This window comes from Anolis sagrei, chromosome 4, assembly GCF_037176765.1.
Source record: "Anolis sagrei isolate rAnoSag1 chromosome 4, rAnoSag1.mat, whole genome shotgun sequence".
Lineage (NCBI taxonomy): Eukaryota > Metazoa > Chordata > Lepidosauria > Squamata > Dactyloidae > Anolis > Anolis sagrei.
In genome coordinates, this window is record NC_090024.1 from 236,705,450 (window position 1) to 236,722,982 (window position 17,533).

The 17,533-nt window shown below is 42.5% G+C and overlaps 1 protein-coding gene across 6 annotated transcripts in view; it reads right to left on the reverse strand.

Moving 5' to 3' along the window:
* The window catches only part of MYT1 (myelin transcription factor 1), a 182,024-nt gene that overhangs the window by 41,517 nt on the left and 122,974 nt on the right, over positions 1-17,533 (reverse strand). For 2 of the 6 annotated variants that reach the window (XM_067468238.1, XM_067468243.1), the window contains exons 11-15: positions 17,000-17,214; positions 12,610-12,815; positions 10,257-10,526; positions 7,541-7,695; positions 3,219-3,263 (exon numbers count right to left, since the gene is read on the reverse strand). In XM_067468238.1, the coding sequence (XP_067324339.1) occupies positions 3,219-3,263; positions 7,541-7,695; positions 10,257-10,526; positions 12,610-12,815; positions 17,000-17,214 (891 nt within the window). The remainder of the gene's footprint in view (positions 1-3,218; positions 3,264-7,540; positions 7,696-10,256; positions 10,527-12,609; positions 12,816-16,999; positions 17,215-17,533) is intronic. The other 4 variants (XM_067468239.1, XM_067468244.1, XM_067468240.1 and 1 more) reach the window with 3 other exon arrangements.

A 17,533-nucleotide genomic window follows, 5' to 3' on the forward strand; every position in this document is an offset into this window, starting at 1 on the left:
GAATAAACATAACAGTTTAAATAATGCACCAGTAAGGCCTTTTCACGAACCACCATGAGAATTTCGGGGGGGGGGGGGGCTGAAGCCCCTCAAGCCCCCCCCCCCCCCCATGGCTACATGCCTGCTAAGGTCCATTCTACACTGCCATATAAAATCCATATCATCTTTGAACTGGATTAAATGGCAATGTAGGCTCATATAATCCAGTTCAGAACAGTTAGTGTGGATTATCTGCTTTGATAATCTAGATCAGTGGTTCTCAACCTGTGGGTCCCCAGGTGTTTTGGCCTACAACTCCCAGGAATCCCAGCCAGTTTACCAGCTGTTAGGATTTCTGGGAGTTGAAGTCCAAAAACATCTGGGGACCCAAGGTTGAGAACCACTGATCTAGATTATATAATGGTGTAGAAGGGGCCTAAAATATCTCATTATACATATGTAAGTTTTCCAAAATTGGAAATATGGAACAATTCTGGAATCTGGCATTTTGGATAAAGGATACTTGACCTTCAGATAGCCAATTATTTATTTTAAAAAGAATTCCTTCCATTGGAACTTTTGGAATTTACAAAAGGATTTGCTTTCCACCCTCTTCTTGGATTTATAAAAACATTCTCCAAAAGCTACTCAATCCTATGATGCCCCCCCCCCAATTATAAATTAAGAAGGAAAATAAATCAACAACCTTTACCACAAATATTCAAATCAGAAAATCAGCATATGCGCTATATATATATATATATATATATATATATTCATTTGGATCTCATCTTTGCAGTGACCTTTTAGAACATTACAACAATGCAATCTGAAAGCTACAAATGAAGACAATAAAAACTGTACCATCTTTAAAAATTCACTGAAGTAAAATTGTCCATTTTAGCAATGCCTCTAATATTCAAGACCTTTAATTTGTTTGCAGTTTACAGGATTTAAATCGTTTATTATACAGAAACTCCAGGACAAAAGTAGAGAAGTGTAGTGAGTAATCTCTTTGGAAACAGAAATATCTGCTGTATTTGCTTTTTTTGCTTGCTGGTTTCCACCGGGTTTTACAGCTAAGTGCAGTCTTCGGAAGCAAACAAATTTGTGCCTCTGGGACACTGAATTATTATCTGAATTATTTATAACCAGTCACTATAGTCATGTACATGAGATGTGATGATGAGCAAGTCCAACATTTCTCCTGGCAGTTGCCTATATAACCAAGAGTTGATGTACAATTAAAGCATAGCGCTATGAAATATAGGACTGGGAGAAGAATGCATTGGGCACTTGGTATCCACTGGGGTTTGGTTCCAGTAACTGCCGTGGATGCCAAAATCCATGGATGCTCAAGTACCATTATATACAATGATGTCGTAAAATGGTGTCCTTTATATAAAATGGCAAAATCAAGATTTGCCCTTTTGAAATTGATTTTGAATATTTTCCAGCCATGGATGGTTGAATCTGTGGATGCAGAATCTATGGATACAGAGGACCAATTGTACCCATTGCTCAGGATGATGAAATCTGGAGCATTTGGATACATATGAGTGATGTCATAATACATGACAGAAATACATTTCTTTGAACAAAGCTGGATCCTTGTCATCCCAAGCCTGGTCTTCAAATATCTCCTGAAATTACTGGGAAAGGAAATTCATTTTCAAGGGCTAGGACATTTGACTGGCATGTAGAAGCCTTTGGGCTCAATTTCCCATAACTCTGTTCCCATACAATATTGTCTTAGGTAGCAAGGTTGGAAAGATTTCCAGCTGGCTTATGGGGAAGCCATTATTAAACAAAATTCAGGCTCCAGCGGTCTGATGCAATATGAGATAACATTTTTACTCATGTCTTAGGAAACTCAACCTTTCCACTCATTTTGCTTTTCCACCCCAAGCAGACCTCTGCTAAGCACTATTAGCTGTCCTTTCTCTTTTTTGTGTGGGTTACTTCTGATCAAGGGATCCCACAGAAAAGAAATCTGGTTTTAATTACTCTGATGGAATTTGAAAAACGTGTGTCAGAAATTGTTCAGGTAGCATATGATCTGAGTTAAACAGAATGAAATGGAGGCTGGTGGCTCTGATGGAAGTGGAGCAGTGTATTTGGTCCAGAGCTTGGTCCATATGTTAAAGGACATACCCAAAGTCCCAGAATCCCAACTTAGATTCAGCATCTCAATTGGCCCCTAAATTTTAAAGGTAGTGTGGATTGATCACTCTAGTGATATGAATGGTGATGCACCAGCTGTCAATGGCATGCGGGACTGTGTGATTTGGATCAAAACCATGGTGCTTGGAAAACAACACTTTGCCTTCTGTGCTGTTTTTCTGATGATAATCATCTGCTAGCAAATAGCCTTCTTTCTCTCCCCTCCTACTGTGGATCCTACATCCATAGACAGGAGCACATCCCTGCTAATTTGATTGCTTGGAGTTTGGGAAGGCAGGCCCGTAGCCAGGATTTTGTTTCGGGGGGGGGGGGCAAAATTTTTTTCAGGGGGGGGGTTCGGGGGGGGGCTGAGTTTCGGGGGGGGGGCTGAGTCTGAGTGAAAGAGGGTCTAGCCTAGCAAACCTTTTGTATCATTACCCCAATACCCCCATACATATGGGATATATTGAGAATGGTGATCAAATCATGATATTAATAAACATAACAGTTTAAATAATGCACCAGTAAGGCCTTTTCGCGAACCACCATGAGAATTTCGGGGGGGGGGGGGCTGAAGCCCCCCGAGCCCCCCCCCCTGGCTACATGCCTGTGGGAAGGTCCAGATTATCACCAGGAGAAGTCAACAGGCTTCCTCAAGAAGCCAACCTGCTAACTGGAAAAAACCCCACCTAAACATTTGGCAGTGGGATCCACTGCTGCATTGGTGAGTGGTGAAGTCTCCTCCCAGTGGTTTTTAAATAGAGACCAGATGGTTATCTGTCAGAAGTGCTTTGATTCCTGCACGTCAAAGGGTTGACCTTATAATTTCAACTTTATAATACCATGACTCACTAAAGCATTCTGCTGAAAAGGTCTGGCTACCTCTTTGTTGGGCCTCAATTAGCAGGTGAAGACCTTTGTATTCCTGGAAACAGACTTTTTTTTTTGCAAGGAAAGGGCTTTTCTTAGTGTAATCCTGAAGTTAGGATGATCCATGCCATTGCATTCCCCATTTCTGTGTATTGCTACGAAAGGTGGACAGTGAAAAAAAGCTGATAGGAAGAAAATCAACTCACTTGAGATGTGGTGCTGGAGAAGAGTTCTGCTGATAACGTGGAGTGCTAGACAGACAAATAAATGGGTCTTAAAGGAAATCATGCCTGAAGTTTGCTTGAAGTCAAGATGGCTAAACTGAGACTATCATACCTTGGCCATATCATGAGAAGACATGGCTCACTAGAAAAGACAATAATGCTTGGTAAGGCAGTAGGAAAAGAGGATGATCACAATCCAGAAGGATAGACTCAACTAGATAAGCAGTGGACCTGAGTCTGCAAGACCTGAATGGGACTGTTGGGGATATGGTGACCTATAGGGACAGTCATAAGTTGAAGTGGACTTGAAGGCAGCTAACAACAAAGCTGAAAACTTCTGTGATTTTGCCTGCTCTCTGCAAAGCAGATAGACCATGTTGGGAGAGGGTGGCTTCAGAGGAGTTCTAAGGGGGTGGTGTGTGGCTCAGATGAGCATAGGTCCACATATGAACCTACTATGTTATGTTGACCTGTACCAGACTGCATCCTCCATTGCACAATAGGACATTAACCAGATAGTGCTGCCAATTAGCAACTATGTGAGTGTAGATATACCCAATGCAAATACTGCAAGATCTCAGCATGCTTTTGTGCTGAAGACTATGTTTTGCAAACACAATGATTATTCTGTAAATTGTTCAGAGATCTTACAGTATGCAGTTGGGTAGAAATATTATCTGTGTGTGCACATCCCAAGAAGTGAAAAATAATTAAAAATGCACCAACACTTGCATAATCTCGTTGTGTAGGGGCAGTTGACAACATGGATAAAACATCTGAACTTTTTGTTTTTGCATCTGAAAATGAAATAAGTCAAAATGTACATTTCTATTAGATACCAATACACACCATACTAGTAGCAGTGCTACTGTTGTACCACGAGATTACATTCATTTACAGGGACTGTTTCTACACTGCAGAATTATGGCACTTTGATACCACTTTAACTGCCAAGACTCAATGCTATGGAGTTTCAGGATTTGCAGTTTTATGAAATATTTATGTTTCTCTGTCAGAGAGCTCTGGTGCCACAACAAACACTAAGATTCCATAGGATGCAGCTTTGACAGTTAAAATGATGCCAAAGTGCTATAATTCTACAGTGTGGATGTAGTCAGTGGGTTTCCATGACTGAACAAGCAACAAACCCCTATTCTCCAGAGTGGCAGTCTGATGCTCAAACCACTACATCATGCACTCTTAATGTTAATTTACATGAATTCCACCTTAGCCTACCTTAAGAGCCAGCCACTGGATTGGACGAAGGAGATCCATTCAATGTATTGTCGAAGGCTTTCATGGCCGGAATCACTGGGTTGTTGTAGGTTATTTCGGGCTATATGGCCATGGTCTAGAGGCATTCTCTCCTGACGTTTTGCCTGCATCTATGGCAAGCATCCTCATAGATAGTGAGGTCTGTTGGAACTAGGAAAAAGGGTTTATATATCTGTGGAATGACCAGAGTGAGACAAAGGACTCTCATCCTGGTCATTCCACAGATATATAAACCCCCTTTCCTAGTTCCAACAGACCTCACTACCTCTGAGGATGCTTGCCATAGATGCAGGTGAAACGTCAGGAGAGAATGCCTCTAGACCATGGCCATATAGCCCGAAAAAACCTACAACAACCCAGAGATCCATTCAGCTTGTAAAAACTGGAGAAGGCTCTTATATTTTATAGTGGTTGTGTAGATGAGGGAATTCAGTAGTTGTTGCTTGTCATGCAACCAGGTAACAAGAAACACCTGCTGAGATTTCCTCCTTTACACAGTCACTGAGGATACAGGATTGGAGCTTCCTGATATCAGATCCTGGTTCTGAGATTCCAGTTTTCATAGGCCATCTCCAGATTGGAGATGACGGTGCAAATCTAGTTTTGGTGAACTTAGATTCTGCCCCCTTAGCTAGCAGAGTATCATATTGCCATAATTTGCAAATCGTTCTATTGTCCCAACTTAGTTAGCTTTCCATTTCATTCCCAGTAATTGTGATACTAAGATCCACTTTCCATTTTGCTTTCCATTGATTAGAAATAAGGAAGTTAGATTAAATATTCATTTTCCTTCCTCTTTACTATAGAATTAATGCCGTTTAACCATCATGGCTCAATGATATGGAATTCTGAGATTTGTAGTTTGCTGTGGCACCAGCACTTTGTGGCAGAGCAGGCTAAATAACAATTAAAACCACAACTCCCCTGATTCCACAGCACTGAGCAATGGCCGTTAAAGTGCATTAATTCTACAGAGCACCTTAAGTGTGAAGGAATAATTCCCTTACTTCACCTTCATCGGAGAACAGCTCCTTTCCATTTTAATTTCCCAACTGGAAAATATGTTTTTCACTCTCCTTTCCTGAGATAGTGTTTGAATGACAAGCTGTAACAACGGTGGTTGAAACTGAATGAATAATGTTTATTAATAAAACATCAGGGGCAATCGACAGGTCTTAGGTTTTGGCCCAGAAATGTCACCGTCTGACATGATCTGCAACTGGCAACTCAGTACAGGAGCAATTTGCAGTTTTCATTCAGGCAAACCTACTTTGGGTGATCTACAGTCCAAAACCAGGAACTTAAAAGCCATTGCCGGGGTTTCCGTTGCCAATCCCGGGATGTTGGTTAGCAGAGGATGCATAATAGGAAACATTTCCAAATGTCGAAGGCTTTCATGGCCGGAATCACTGGGTTGTTGTAGGTTTTTTGGGCTATATGGCCATGGTCTAGAGGCATTCTCTCCTGATGTTTTGCCTGTTTCGCTCTGAGGATGCTTGCCATAGATGCAGGCGAAACGTCAGGAGAGAATGCCTCTAGACCATGCCCATATAGCCCAAAAAACCTACAACAACCCATTTCCAAAGGGTATTGGGAATCCTACTACAAGGAATGTCTGAGTGCCCTTCTATACTGCCATACAACCCAGATTATCAAAGCAGATAACCTACATTATCTGTTCTGGATTATATGAGTCTACACTGCCATATAATCCAGTTCAAAGCAGACAATCTGGATTTTATAAGGCAGTGAAGAAGGGGCCTGAGAATCCTATTGTGTTGTCGAAGGCTTTTATGGCTGGAATCATTGGGTTGCTGTAAGTTTTTCGGGCTGTATGGCCATGTCCCAGAAGCATTCTTTCCTGATGTTTCACCTGAATCTGGAGACCCTGGTGGCGTAGTGAGTTAAACCCCTGTGCCGGCAGGACTGAAGACCGACAGGTCGCAGGTTCGAATTCTGGGAGAGGCGGATGAGCTCCCTCTATCAGCTCCAGCTCCTCATGCGGGGACATGAGAGAAACTTCCCACAAGGATGATAAAAACATCAAATCATCTGGCCGTCCCTTGGGCAACGTCCTTGCAGACGGTCAATTCTTTCACACCAGAAGTGACTTGCAGTTTCTCAAGTCACTCCTGACATGATAAAAAAAAACCTAAAAAAATATATCTGAGGATGCCTGCCATAGATGCAGGTGAAATGTCAGGAGAGAATGCTTCTGGAACATGGCCATACAGCCCAAAAAACTTACAGCAACTCAATTCTATTGTTTGTTCCAAATCAGAATAGACCCACTGTATCAATAAGATTTACCTATGTCTGATTCACTAATCAGTAATTAGTGATTCACTAATCAAACATGGACTTAATAGGTAAACTATAGTTGGGAGTCACCTATTGGATTCTCACCATGTTTTGTGGAAGCTGTTTGCCATTACAATGCTTCACTGGAAAAGCTGTCCTAATCATAAAAATACTTAAGGGGAAGGTGATCCTTTTATAGTTATAATCAGATTAATGAATCCTAAGATTCTGGTACTTAAGTGGAGCATTCCCTCCTCCACAAGATAATTAATGGTATAGGAGACCACACAAAGCAACATCTCATCTTAAAAATCAGGAATATTTGGAACATCAGGTTTCTCTTTAAAGCTTTTTTCATTGAAGATCAAATAAGACTCTTGAAGTAGGAAACATCAACAAACTTTAAAAAAGAAACACCCAATTTATCAACAGGTTTTTTTAAACACTACATAATCATAGCACTTTAATGCCACTTAAATTCCTATGGCTCCATCTTAAACAATCCTGGGAAAGTGAAGGATACTTGGAAACTCCTGCCCAAGGGTTCCAGCGCACCACCAAACTACATATCCCAGGTTTCCACAGGAAACAGTCGTAGCAGTTACAATGTAATCAAAGTGCCATAACTGTGCAATGTGAAGAGCCCTAAATTGCCCCTTCTTTTTTTTTGCCCCTTCCCGTGTATGTTGCTTCTTACATGGCTTCATAACCCAAGCAACAAAACTCACGTAAGCAGCTCTTTCTTGATCTCCTTGGAAAGAAATTTAAGCTTGAAGTTGGTTAAGGTGATTTCCCCAGGATACTTCCTTTCTTCAAAATTTTCTTCAGGGAGTTCCTGGTCATCTGCTTCGGAAGAGGCGAAGGAACGCATTGCCGGCTCCGACTGGAAGAAACCAGCAAAAGGGTTGTGTAGCACATGGGAATGGTCGAGACATGAATACAGTGATCCCGCCACATTTGCGGTTTTGACTTTTGTGGATTTGGTTAGTCATGGATTGGAATGGAAATCATAGAATCATAGAATCATAGAATCAAAGAGTTGGAAGAGACCTCATGGGCCATCCAGTCCAACCCCCTGCCATTCAAAAGAATTCTAGAGGATTCTTTCTAGAATCCTCTAAGTCAGAGTTTCTCAAACTGGGGGTTGGGACCCCTGGGGGGTTGCAAAGGGGTTTCAGAGGGGTCAGCAAAGACCAAAATGAAAACACATATTTCTGATGATTCGGGAGGGGCTGAGTTTAATTGGGGGGGGGGGCTCAGGATCTGCCCTAGCAAACCTTTTGTATCATTATCCCAATACCCCCATGCATATGGGATATATTGAGCACTAGCTGTCCCCTGCCACGCATTGCTGTGGCCCAGTCTGTTGATCTGGAAAATAAAGTAATGAGAAAGTGTTGGTTTCTAATATATGTATTTTTGTGCTTGTGGGTAAACAGTATTTCTTGCTGTTTCTTTGTCAGTGTTGATGTGGAGAGTGTCTGGTTTGCCTCCTCTGGAACATGCAACATATCATTGTCTTTCTTTAGGGGTCCCTTTCAAATCTATGATACTATATCTCTGTGTGCGTAAATCATATCAATCTATCTATCTCTATGGCTGGATGGCTCTTTGATTATGTTTTCTTGCTCTGGTGAAGGGAGTTGGACTGGATGGCCTTGAGGCTTGAGTATTTTCTGTTGGTTTTGGGGGTTCTGTGTGGGAAGTTGGCCCGATTCTGTCGTTTGTGGGGTTCAGAATGCGCTTTGATTGTAGATGTACTGTGAATCCCAGTGACTACAACTTCCAAGTGTCAAGGTCTATTTCCCCAAACTCCATCTGTGTTTATATTTGGGCATATTGAGTGCTTGTGCCAAGTTTGGTCCAGATCCATCATTGTTTGAGTCCACAGTGCTCTCTGGATGTAGGTGAACTACAACTCCCAAACTCAAGGTCAATGCCCACCAAACCCTTCCAGTATTTTCTGTTGTTCATGGGAGTCCTGTGTGCCAAGTTTGGTTCAATTCCAAACTGATGGAGTTCAGAATGCTCTTTGATTGTAGGCTAACTATAAATCCCAGCAACTACAACTCCCAAATGACAAAATCATAATTTTTTGAGTGATGGTCACTCCCTGTGTGAGATGTTTTGTTGCCAAATTTGGTGTGATTTCGTTCCTTGGTTCTTTTCTTTTTAAGATACTCATTATGCACAGAGCCTTTTTTTTATATATAGATGGTGATCAGATCATGATATGAATAAACATAACAGTTTAAACAATGTACTAGTAAGGCCTTCTCACAGACCACCCTGAAAATTGGGAGGGTGGGGGGCTGAGGCCCCTCAACCCCCCCCCCCCCCCGGCTACGGGCCTGGTCTAAGGAATCCTTTTGGCAGAGAAGCCTGACGATCTCTCCACCTGTCCTTCTTTTTGGAAACAGACGGCGAATCCTCCCACCTAAAGCCCTCCTCCGTTGTGATTGCCTGGCCTCTCAATCGGGCTCTCAGCCAAGGAGAGGGCTATTTCTGAGTCTCCAAGCAGGGAGGAGAGAGCAGATGTGCTTGCCGCATGGCAGTGTGGTGTGCATGTGCAGGCAAGGGAGAGTGTTCAAGGCTGGAGGGAGGCTTGTGCTAGCGAGTCCTTTCAAGGCATGGGAGTTCTGGGTGGAAAGTTTGGCTGAATTCTATCATTGGTGTGGTTCAGAATGCTCTTTGATTGTAGGTAAACTATAAATCCCAGCAACTGCAACTCCCAAATGTCAAGGTCTATTTTCCCCAAACTCCACCAGTGTTCACATTTGGGCATATTGAGTATTTGTGCCAAGTTTGGTCAAGATCTATCATTGTTTCCATTCACAATGCTCTCTGGATACTATAACTCCAAAATTCAAGGTCAATGCCTACCAAACACTTCCAGTATTTTCTGTTGGTCATGGGAGTTATGTGTGCCAAGTTTGGTTCAATTCCATCGTTGGTGGAGTTCTGAATGCTCTTTGATTGTGGGTGAACTATAAATCCCAGCAGCTACAACTCCCAAATGACAAAATCAATTTCCCCCAACCTCATCAGTATTCAAATTTGGGTGTAGCAGGTATTTGTGCTAAATTTGGTCCAGTGAATAAAAATACATCCTGCATATCAAATATTTACATTACAACAGTAGAAAAATTATAGTTATGAAGTAGCAATGAAAATAATGTTTTGGTTGGGGGTCACCACATCATGAGGAATTGTATTAAGGGATCACGGCATTAGGAAGGTTGAGAAACACAGCTCTAGGTCCTCCAGTGTGACTCTATGTTCAGCTTCCACCAGTCATGCTGAAAGATCTAGAGATTTCTGGAGAGAATACCTTTCTAGAAACCTCTACTACATTATTGCAGCCCAATAACATCCAGAGAGCAACACATCCCCTTATTGCAAGCAATGTGAGAGCTGTGCGCTTTTGTCCCTGTTGTTATTTACCTCTTCTGGCTCCTCTTCCCGCTGCCGGTTTGGTTTGGTGTAGTCAATGGGGCCGTCCCATTCGTCCTGCCGGGATGTGTGGCTGGACTGGGGTGAGGTCATGGTGCTGCTTGTGGCACTGGTGCTGTTTTGGCGTTGGGACACATCTGGGGATTTGATGCTGGGGCTACTGCTGCAGCTGCTGCTGCTGGGGAAGGCGCTCTCTCGTTTGCGGTGCTTGTTCATGCTCAAGTCCAAAGTCCCATTTTCATCCACTTCAATGTCCATTGACTGAAAAAATTAAAACAACAACCTTGACTACACATTTGCAATTAACTCCTTTGGCACCTCTGCATCAAGACACCATAATTCAAGAAGCATCTTTTAAACAGAGACTGGATGACCATCTATTGCTGTGCTGTCGCACGCTGGGCCTGTGCATCAGACTGTAGACAGGACATAAATTCCGTGTGCCCAACGGGACGCCGGGGCTGCCTCAGATTAAAGGCTCTTGGATTTCCTTAAAACATAGTCTCTAGAATGCTTAAAGGTTCAACAAAGTTCTTTATTAATGAAAACAAACAGGTACTTCAAGGCTTTCTTAATAGTCTATTGGTTTTCTCAATCTTGTCCACAGGGAACAGGCACTATCTTCATAAACTGTAATTTAACTAATGGGGAAATCCTTAACTTCTAATCTGGGCAGTCTTTCTTTGCCTCTGTTGGCGTGGAGCCCCAACACCCAGTACCAAATACTTCTGGCTTCCGCGAGAGACCCTTACCAAGCAGAGCTTTGTAGACTTCCAGGGGAAAAAGGAGTTCAGGTTTCAGTGATGGCTGACTGAAGTCCCTCAGCAAAGGAGCTGTAAGGCTATATGATCCTCGGCCAAGCTGTAGGGCTGTATAACCCCGGCCAAGCTGTAGAAGACGAAGCTTTCTACAGGAGCTCTTGGTATTATGTCCTGCATGGAAAGCTCCTCTGTGTGGACTGACCCAAAAAGGCTCCTATTCCCTCTAAAAACCCAAAAAGGGGGCAGGACCAGGGAACCTAACTATAATTGACAGGTGGCTTGTCCTATGATTGCAGCCAAAAGAAGCCACCTATGTGCAGAGTCCCTGAAACTTAGGACTATAACAAACATTAAATGCAAAGCAAACAAAATTGGAGCTCCTGGTACAGCTGTACCTGCAGAATTGCAGTGGTTCTCAACCTGTGGGTCCCCAGGTGTTTTGGCCTACAACTCCCAGAAATCCCAGCCAGTTTACCAGCTGTTAGGATTTCTGGGAGTTGAAGGCCAAAACATCTGGGGACCTACAGGTTGAGAACCACTGATCTGTTGGAAGTGGGGGTTGGATTGGATGGCCCTTACAGTGTCTTCCAATAATTCTGTGATATATCAACATTGCATGTAATAGCAACACTTGAATTGCGATAGCTGTCAGGGACAATTTAAATGTGGATCACAGCATTGATGGGGAATTTGGGGTACATTCCAGTTCTACAATCCTGTTGGAGTTAAGCCTTTGATTGTGTTTCGGGATCAGGCTGCTTTGGATGTGGGGAATGATGTTAATAAGGTTCAAGATGAGTTTCAAGATGGCAATGGTTTGGTCAGTGATATTGATGCAGAGAATAAACAGGAGATCCCTGTAGTTTCCCATGAGAATGTCTCTGAGGGGTGTGGGGATGATGGTGTGCTTTCTGAATTGCTACCAAAGAGTTCTCATGAGAGAGAACATGAAAATACCTTGGCACCTGGCCCAGCTGCAAAAATTAATGAGCAAGTAGATAAACAAGCCAAGAGATAGATGAAAAGAGATCAGTCAAAACAGGAGAGCTGAGCAATGGCTTAGGCGCTCTGCCAGGCTTTGACAGAAAACAATAACAAAGCCTCAAGTAAAGAGAAACCAATTTCTGACCGCTAGTAACCTAGCTAATGAGGGGATAAAAGTCTCAAGTTTAGGATGTTTAGTCAGTGAAGCATTGTTTAGAATCACGTCAAGTTCTTGTTCATGGAGGCCTTGCTTTAAAGATTCATGCTAAGATATTTCTTGTTTCATGGTTTTGATTCTTGGATGTCATGATTGCTTACCGAAGCCCTGGATCAATTTATTCCTGATTTTCTGGATTATATTAGAGTTCTGCGGACTTTTGTGGTCTTTGCTGATCTCCACCTTGGACTAATTTGTTCCTGCTTTCCTTCTTACCTAATTGGATTTACCCATTTCTTTAAAGTGCTTTTTGCTTTACTGTTGTTTTTTTTTACTTATCTTCAATAAAAATATTGTTTTTTCCTATTCAACATGTGGTATTTAAAGTCAGAGGATTATGCCTGTCCTGGAGTGCAACAGATCTTATGACTCATGTGCTTACCTTGCTAGGCAGATCTTGCTGCTTGGTGCTGAGATTCTCAGGCATCTCCCAACAGCGAGTGGAGAGGTTCAAAATGGCAGTGGCAGCCATATGTGCAGCTTCGGCATCATGGGAGTAATCGAAGCCTGTGGATGAAGATGAAGTGCTCTTCACGTAACTGCTGGAGGGACTGTGGCCAGGGGAAGAGGCCTTTGGAAAAGGTTTGGCTGTAAAAAGGGAGTAACACAGGGCGGGTGATGTATGATGGTTGCCGTTTGCAAATAACTCAATCCAGTACAGTTGGCTTCAAGGTCAGGAGCCTCTTTTTGTTCCAGTTACATGTGCATGTCTGGGGGTGGGGGAGGCAGAGTGGGGGTGGGCAGGTGACAGAAGGAACTGGGACATAAGATCACAGTGAATGAAATGCACATTTTGGAAGGAGGGGTGGCTACTTGGTCTTAGGGGCTTAATAGCTAGTAGTGGCCATGAGATTTCGCTAGGATTTCTACATGACATCCAGAGACTTCCGATCGTTATTGGGGGTCAAGTGGGTTAAATTAGTTTGGCCCCAAGCTAAGGAAAGCAGAGGAATGCTCAAGAGCTTGGACAAAACTCCAGAGCAGCCCTGCACTTTGGGCACAGTGTGGACAGTACAATTGGGTCCAATGCAGACTGTTAGCACTATAGTGAGATCCAAACCTCTGGTGAGCCTATCATCCACACTGTAAACTTTTAGCAATTTGACACCAATTTAACTGCCACAACTCCATCCTATGTAACTCTGAGATTTGTAGTTAGTTATGACACCAGCGTTCTCAGACAAAGAGGGATAACAGTCATGGCACTTAATGTGGTGTTAAACTTATATAATTCCACAGTGTGGATACAGCAGTGGTTTGGGTCTCATGTGGATAGCTACCAGATCCATTGGAACTGTTTAGTTTAAAAGGACAGTAGTCAGATTTCTGTAGGATAGTTCAGAGCAGATACATAAAATGATTATATGAACATCTGTACAGTGGTAAAGCTGTTCATACAACCATTTTAGGTATCTGCTATGAATAATAATAATAATAATAGCAACAAGAACAACTTTATTTTTATACCCCGCCACCATCTCCCCAAGGAGACTCAGGGCGGCTTACATGGGGACAAGCCCAATCACAGTAAAAATAATAGCATTAAATTAATCAATAAAAACATAACACAAGCACAACAACAGCATCATAAAAATAATAACATGGCTGTAAACATAGTCAGGGCTGGGTCCGGGCTCAAGTAAATGCAATAAATTCCTAAGTAGAGCTGAGAGAAGGTGCAAAAAGTATCAATCTAGAGGGAATACCTCTGGCCATAAAGCATCAAAATTAGTGGAGGTGGGCAAACCTAAAGTGCAGGAACTTAGGTTAGATCGAGTCAGATCTCTAGTGAGCTGCCTGATCAAAGGAACAATGGAAAATTGAAGTTTTCAAATCTTCACAGAAGGTGGCCAAGGTGGGTGTGTGTCCAATCTCCTTAGGGAAGGTGTTCCACCACCGAGAAGATCCCCTCTCTCATCTGCATCAACCATGCTTGAGATGGCAGCGGAAGTGAGAGAAGAGCCTCTCCGGCTGATCTTAAGGCATGAGCTAGTTCATAGGGAATTAAGCAATCACAGGGATAGGCAGGTCCTGAACCGTTTACGGCTTTGCAGGTAATAATGTGCACCTTGAATTGGGACCGGAAACTAATTGGAAGCCAGTGGAGGTGTTTAAAGAGGGGGGTTGACCACTCCCTGTAGCTAGCTCTGGTTAACAACCTGGCTGCAGATCTTTGGACCAACTTCAGTTTCCGAGCTGTCTTCAAAGGCAGCCCCACGTAGAGTGTGATACAGTAATCCAACCTGGAGGTAACTAGAGCATGGACCACCATGGCCAAGTCAGACTTAACAAGGTATGGGCACAGCTGGAGCACAAGCTTTAATTGAACTATCCTACAGGGATCAGACTACTGTCCTTTTAAACTAAGCAGTTCCAATGGATCAGGTAGCTATTGCCCTCACTTGCTGAGAAGAGGGCAATATTACCATGCCATGCTTGTGGGACTACCTAGATGCATGTGTTTGGCAACCATGAGAAACAGTACACTGGTGGGAATGGACTGTTGGGCTAATCCAGCAAGCTTGGAAATGATCATGTAAACTGATGGGAGAAGGAGCTGAACTGCTGAAGAGTAGGTGTGGAGGGAGGGAAAAAGATTGATGAGCAGGTCTATATGGAGGTGAAAGGTCTATCTGCTAACTGAGTGCACCATCAAGTTCCCAGAACACTATAATCTTCTCCATTAAAACTGTATTGCTGTATGCCTCTGAGAATTCAAAGGAGTGTGGGGCAAATGATAGCTTCACTGCTTTGTTCTTTTTTCCTTTCCACATTCACCGGAATGTGTCTGGCAGGATGAAAACATGTAGATTTCAAATTGATGTCTGCCTCGAAGGAAACAAAATGCACCCCACACACACATTTGGAAAGCATTGAGTTTGCTTTCCATCAATAGAACAATTGTTCAGGGATGTCGTTATGGAGAGGAGGGGGAAATAAGGGCATTTTCTTCCAATAAGGATTCTACACTCTCTCCTGGTGAAATTCTCCAAATTTCCAGCACTTCAGTAACCTAAGGCATCATGTGAGCATTTAGAAATGCAGGTGAGACATCTAAAGAAAAGGAGATGGCAAAGTTGACCGAGGGTTTGTGAAACATAACACATATGAATTCTAGAAGAAAATGCTGTTCATTCTCTTCAGTGATAGAAATTTGGTGACTGAAGGAAAGTGTCAAATCTAGACAAGGTGTGTATGTGTGTGTGTGTGTGTGTGTGTGTGGGGGGGACTCATTTGGAGGGGCAATGCTTTTATTCCCACTCCCCATTCCTGTTTCACATGGGCATCTTTTTGCAAAACCACTGACCAATATTATATCACATTCTAGTATGATAAAAAGCAGAACTGAAGATGGGTCTGCAAAGACAATGACATGCTTGACTCTCAAATGCAAGAGTCTAAAGCTGCCCTTCCAACTTTTGTTTCAGACTTTGTGGTGGCTGTAGGGGCAGGTATCTAGAATTTAGAGTGGATATTGATAGGAAAAGGATTACTACTCCTCCATCTCTTTCTCTCTTCTCTTCCAACAGCTCTACCAATTGATAAAACCACTCCCATCAGCTGTTTTATCAGGATAATAACTATACAAATGGATAACAGGCTGTCTGCTTATCTGCCATTTATACAATCATAGAACAATAATAAAACTTTATTTATATTCTGCCCTATCTCCCTGAGGGTACTTAGCATAGAATTGGAAGAGACCACATGGGCCATTCAGTCCATACCTGATCACAGGAACAGTCAAATTAGTATGTTATGTGATAGGATATAAGAAAGTCCATAGCAAAATTTTGGATCTCATTTGTCTACAACTTTCTGATAAAACGTGATATTCATACTCAAGTAGAGGTCCCAAATAAGGAAGTTTAGAGTTGATTGTCAATGTATTGTCAAAGGCTTTTATGGCTGGAATCACTGGGTTGTTGTAGGTTTTTTGGACTACATGGCCATGTTCTAGAAGTATTCTCTCCTGATGTTTTGCCTGCATCTATGGCAGGCATCCTCAGAAGTTGTGAGGTTTGAGGTTGTGAGGTTGTGAGGACCTCACAACCTCTGAGGATGTCTGCCATATATGCACGTGAAATGCCAGGCGAGAATGCTTCTAGAACATGCCATACAGCCTGAAAAACCTACAACAACCCATTGATTGTCAATTTTTGTCTCTTCTGTTTTGGAAAATTCCTGTGTTGCTGTTGGTGGTGAAGCTTGCATGTGACTTCATGTGATACAATTTCTCAAGATGATAGTGCTACCAATTCAAACTTTGGCTTAACTCAATATCGGTCTGGGCAGTGCCTGAGAATTTTCCTGGATATATATATTTACAGGCAGCATCTAATCTGCTCCTTATTGTACTGGAATGTAGGGTTTTAAGTTGATTAACAGGAGATGTAGTTGGAAGATAAATAAAGGTAGTTCTTGAGATAATAGTTGGCTCATGGGATTTAATGCATACAACTAAGTTTCTTTAAAAAAGGGTTACAATTTCATGGAAGATGAGTCTGTTGATCAAGGACTGCCAAACAAGACAGTCCAATAGGAAGAGGCAGCATGCCTCTAATTCCTCATATTTGAGATAAACAACATGGGAAGGCTGATCATTTGCTTCTGCACCTCCCTGAAATATTTAGTGGACTCTTGCTGGAAACTTGATCTAATGGGCAATCGGAGCAATCCAAACAAATAACACTTAATGTCACAATCACAAGGAATTACAAGACACCCTTCAGGGCCTCCCAAACTGCCGTCCATGATCAGCCCCAACTTACATTTAAAGGCTTTAGGTGAGGTTTCGCTAGTCTGAATCTTTGGGGCAAGCATGCGTTTGCCAAAAACCTGAGCATCAAAACTTGCATAATCGAAGGTGACCTTGGAGTATTTCTCCAGCTCCTTGGCCAAGTTGGCCCTTGGCGTGGTGGGAACCATATGGGGCCGGTAGCTCCCATACTGAGGCACCTCCAGTTGCTTCACAAAGCACATCGGCCTGAGGAAGAGGAAGAGAAAATGCACATTTTTGTCAATCTGTTTCCATCTGTGGATAAATTCTTATGGGGCAAAGTCTTAGGTAGAATTATTCTGTGGGCAGGTTGATCCGTGTTTTGAAAGACAACAAGTGAGTTCTCAGTTTTGTAAAGTTTTGTTAGAAGCAAAATAATTTACAGAGCGCCTTCTGGAACTGCTTGGTACAGATCTGCAAATTCAACTGAATGTGGATTGCCATTCTCCATATTATCAAATGCTTTGGATTCCAGCATGGCAAGGTGTTGAACCAGATGAAAAGATGGTCCCTTCCAAATGAGTTA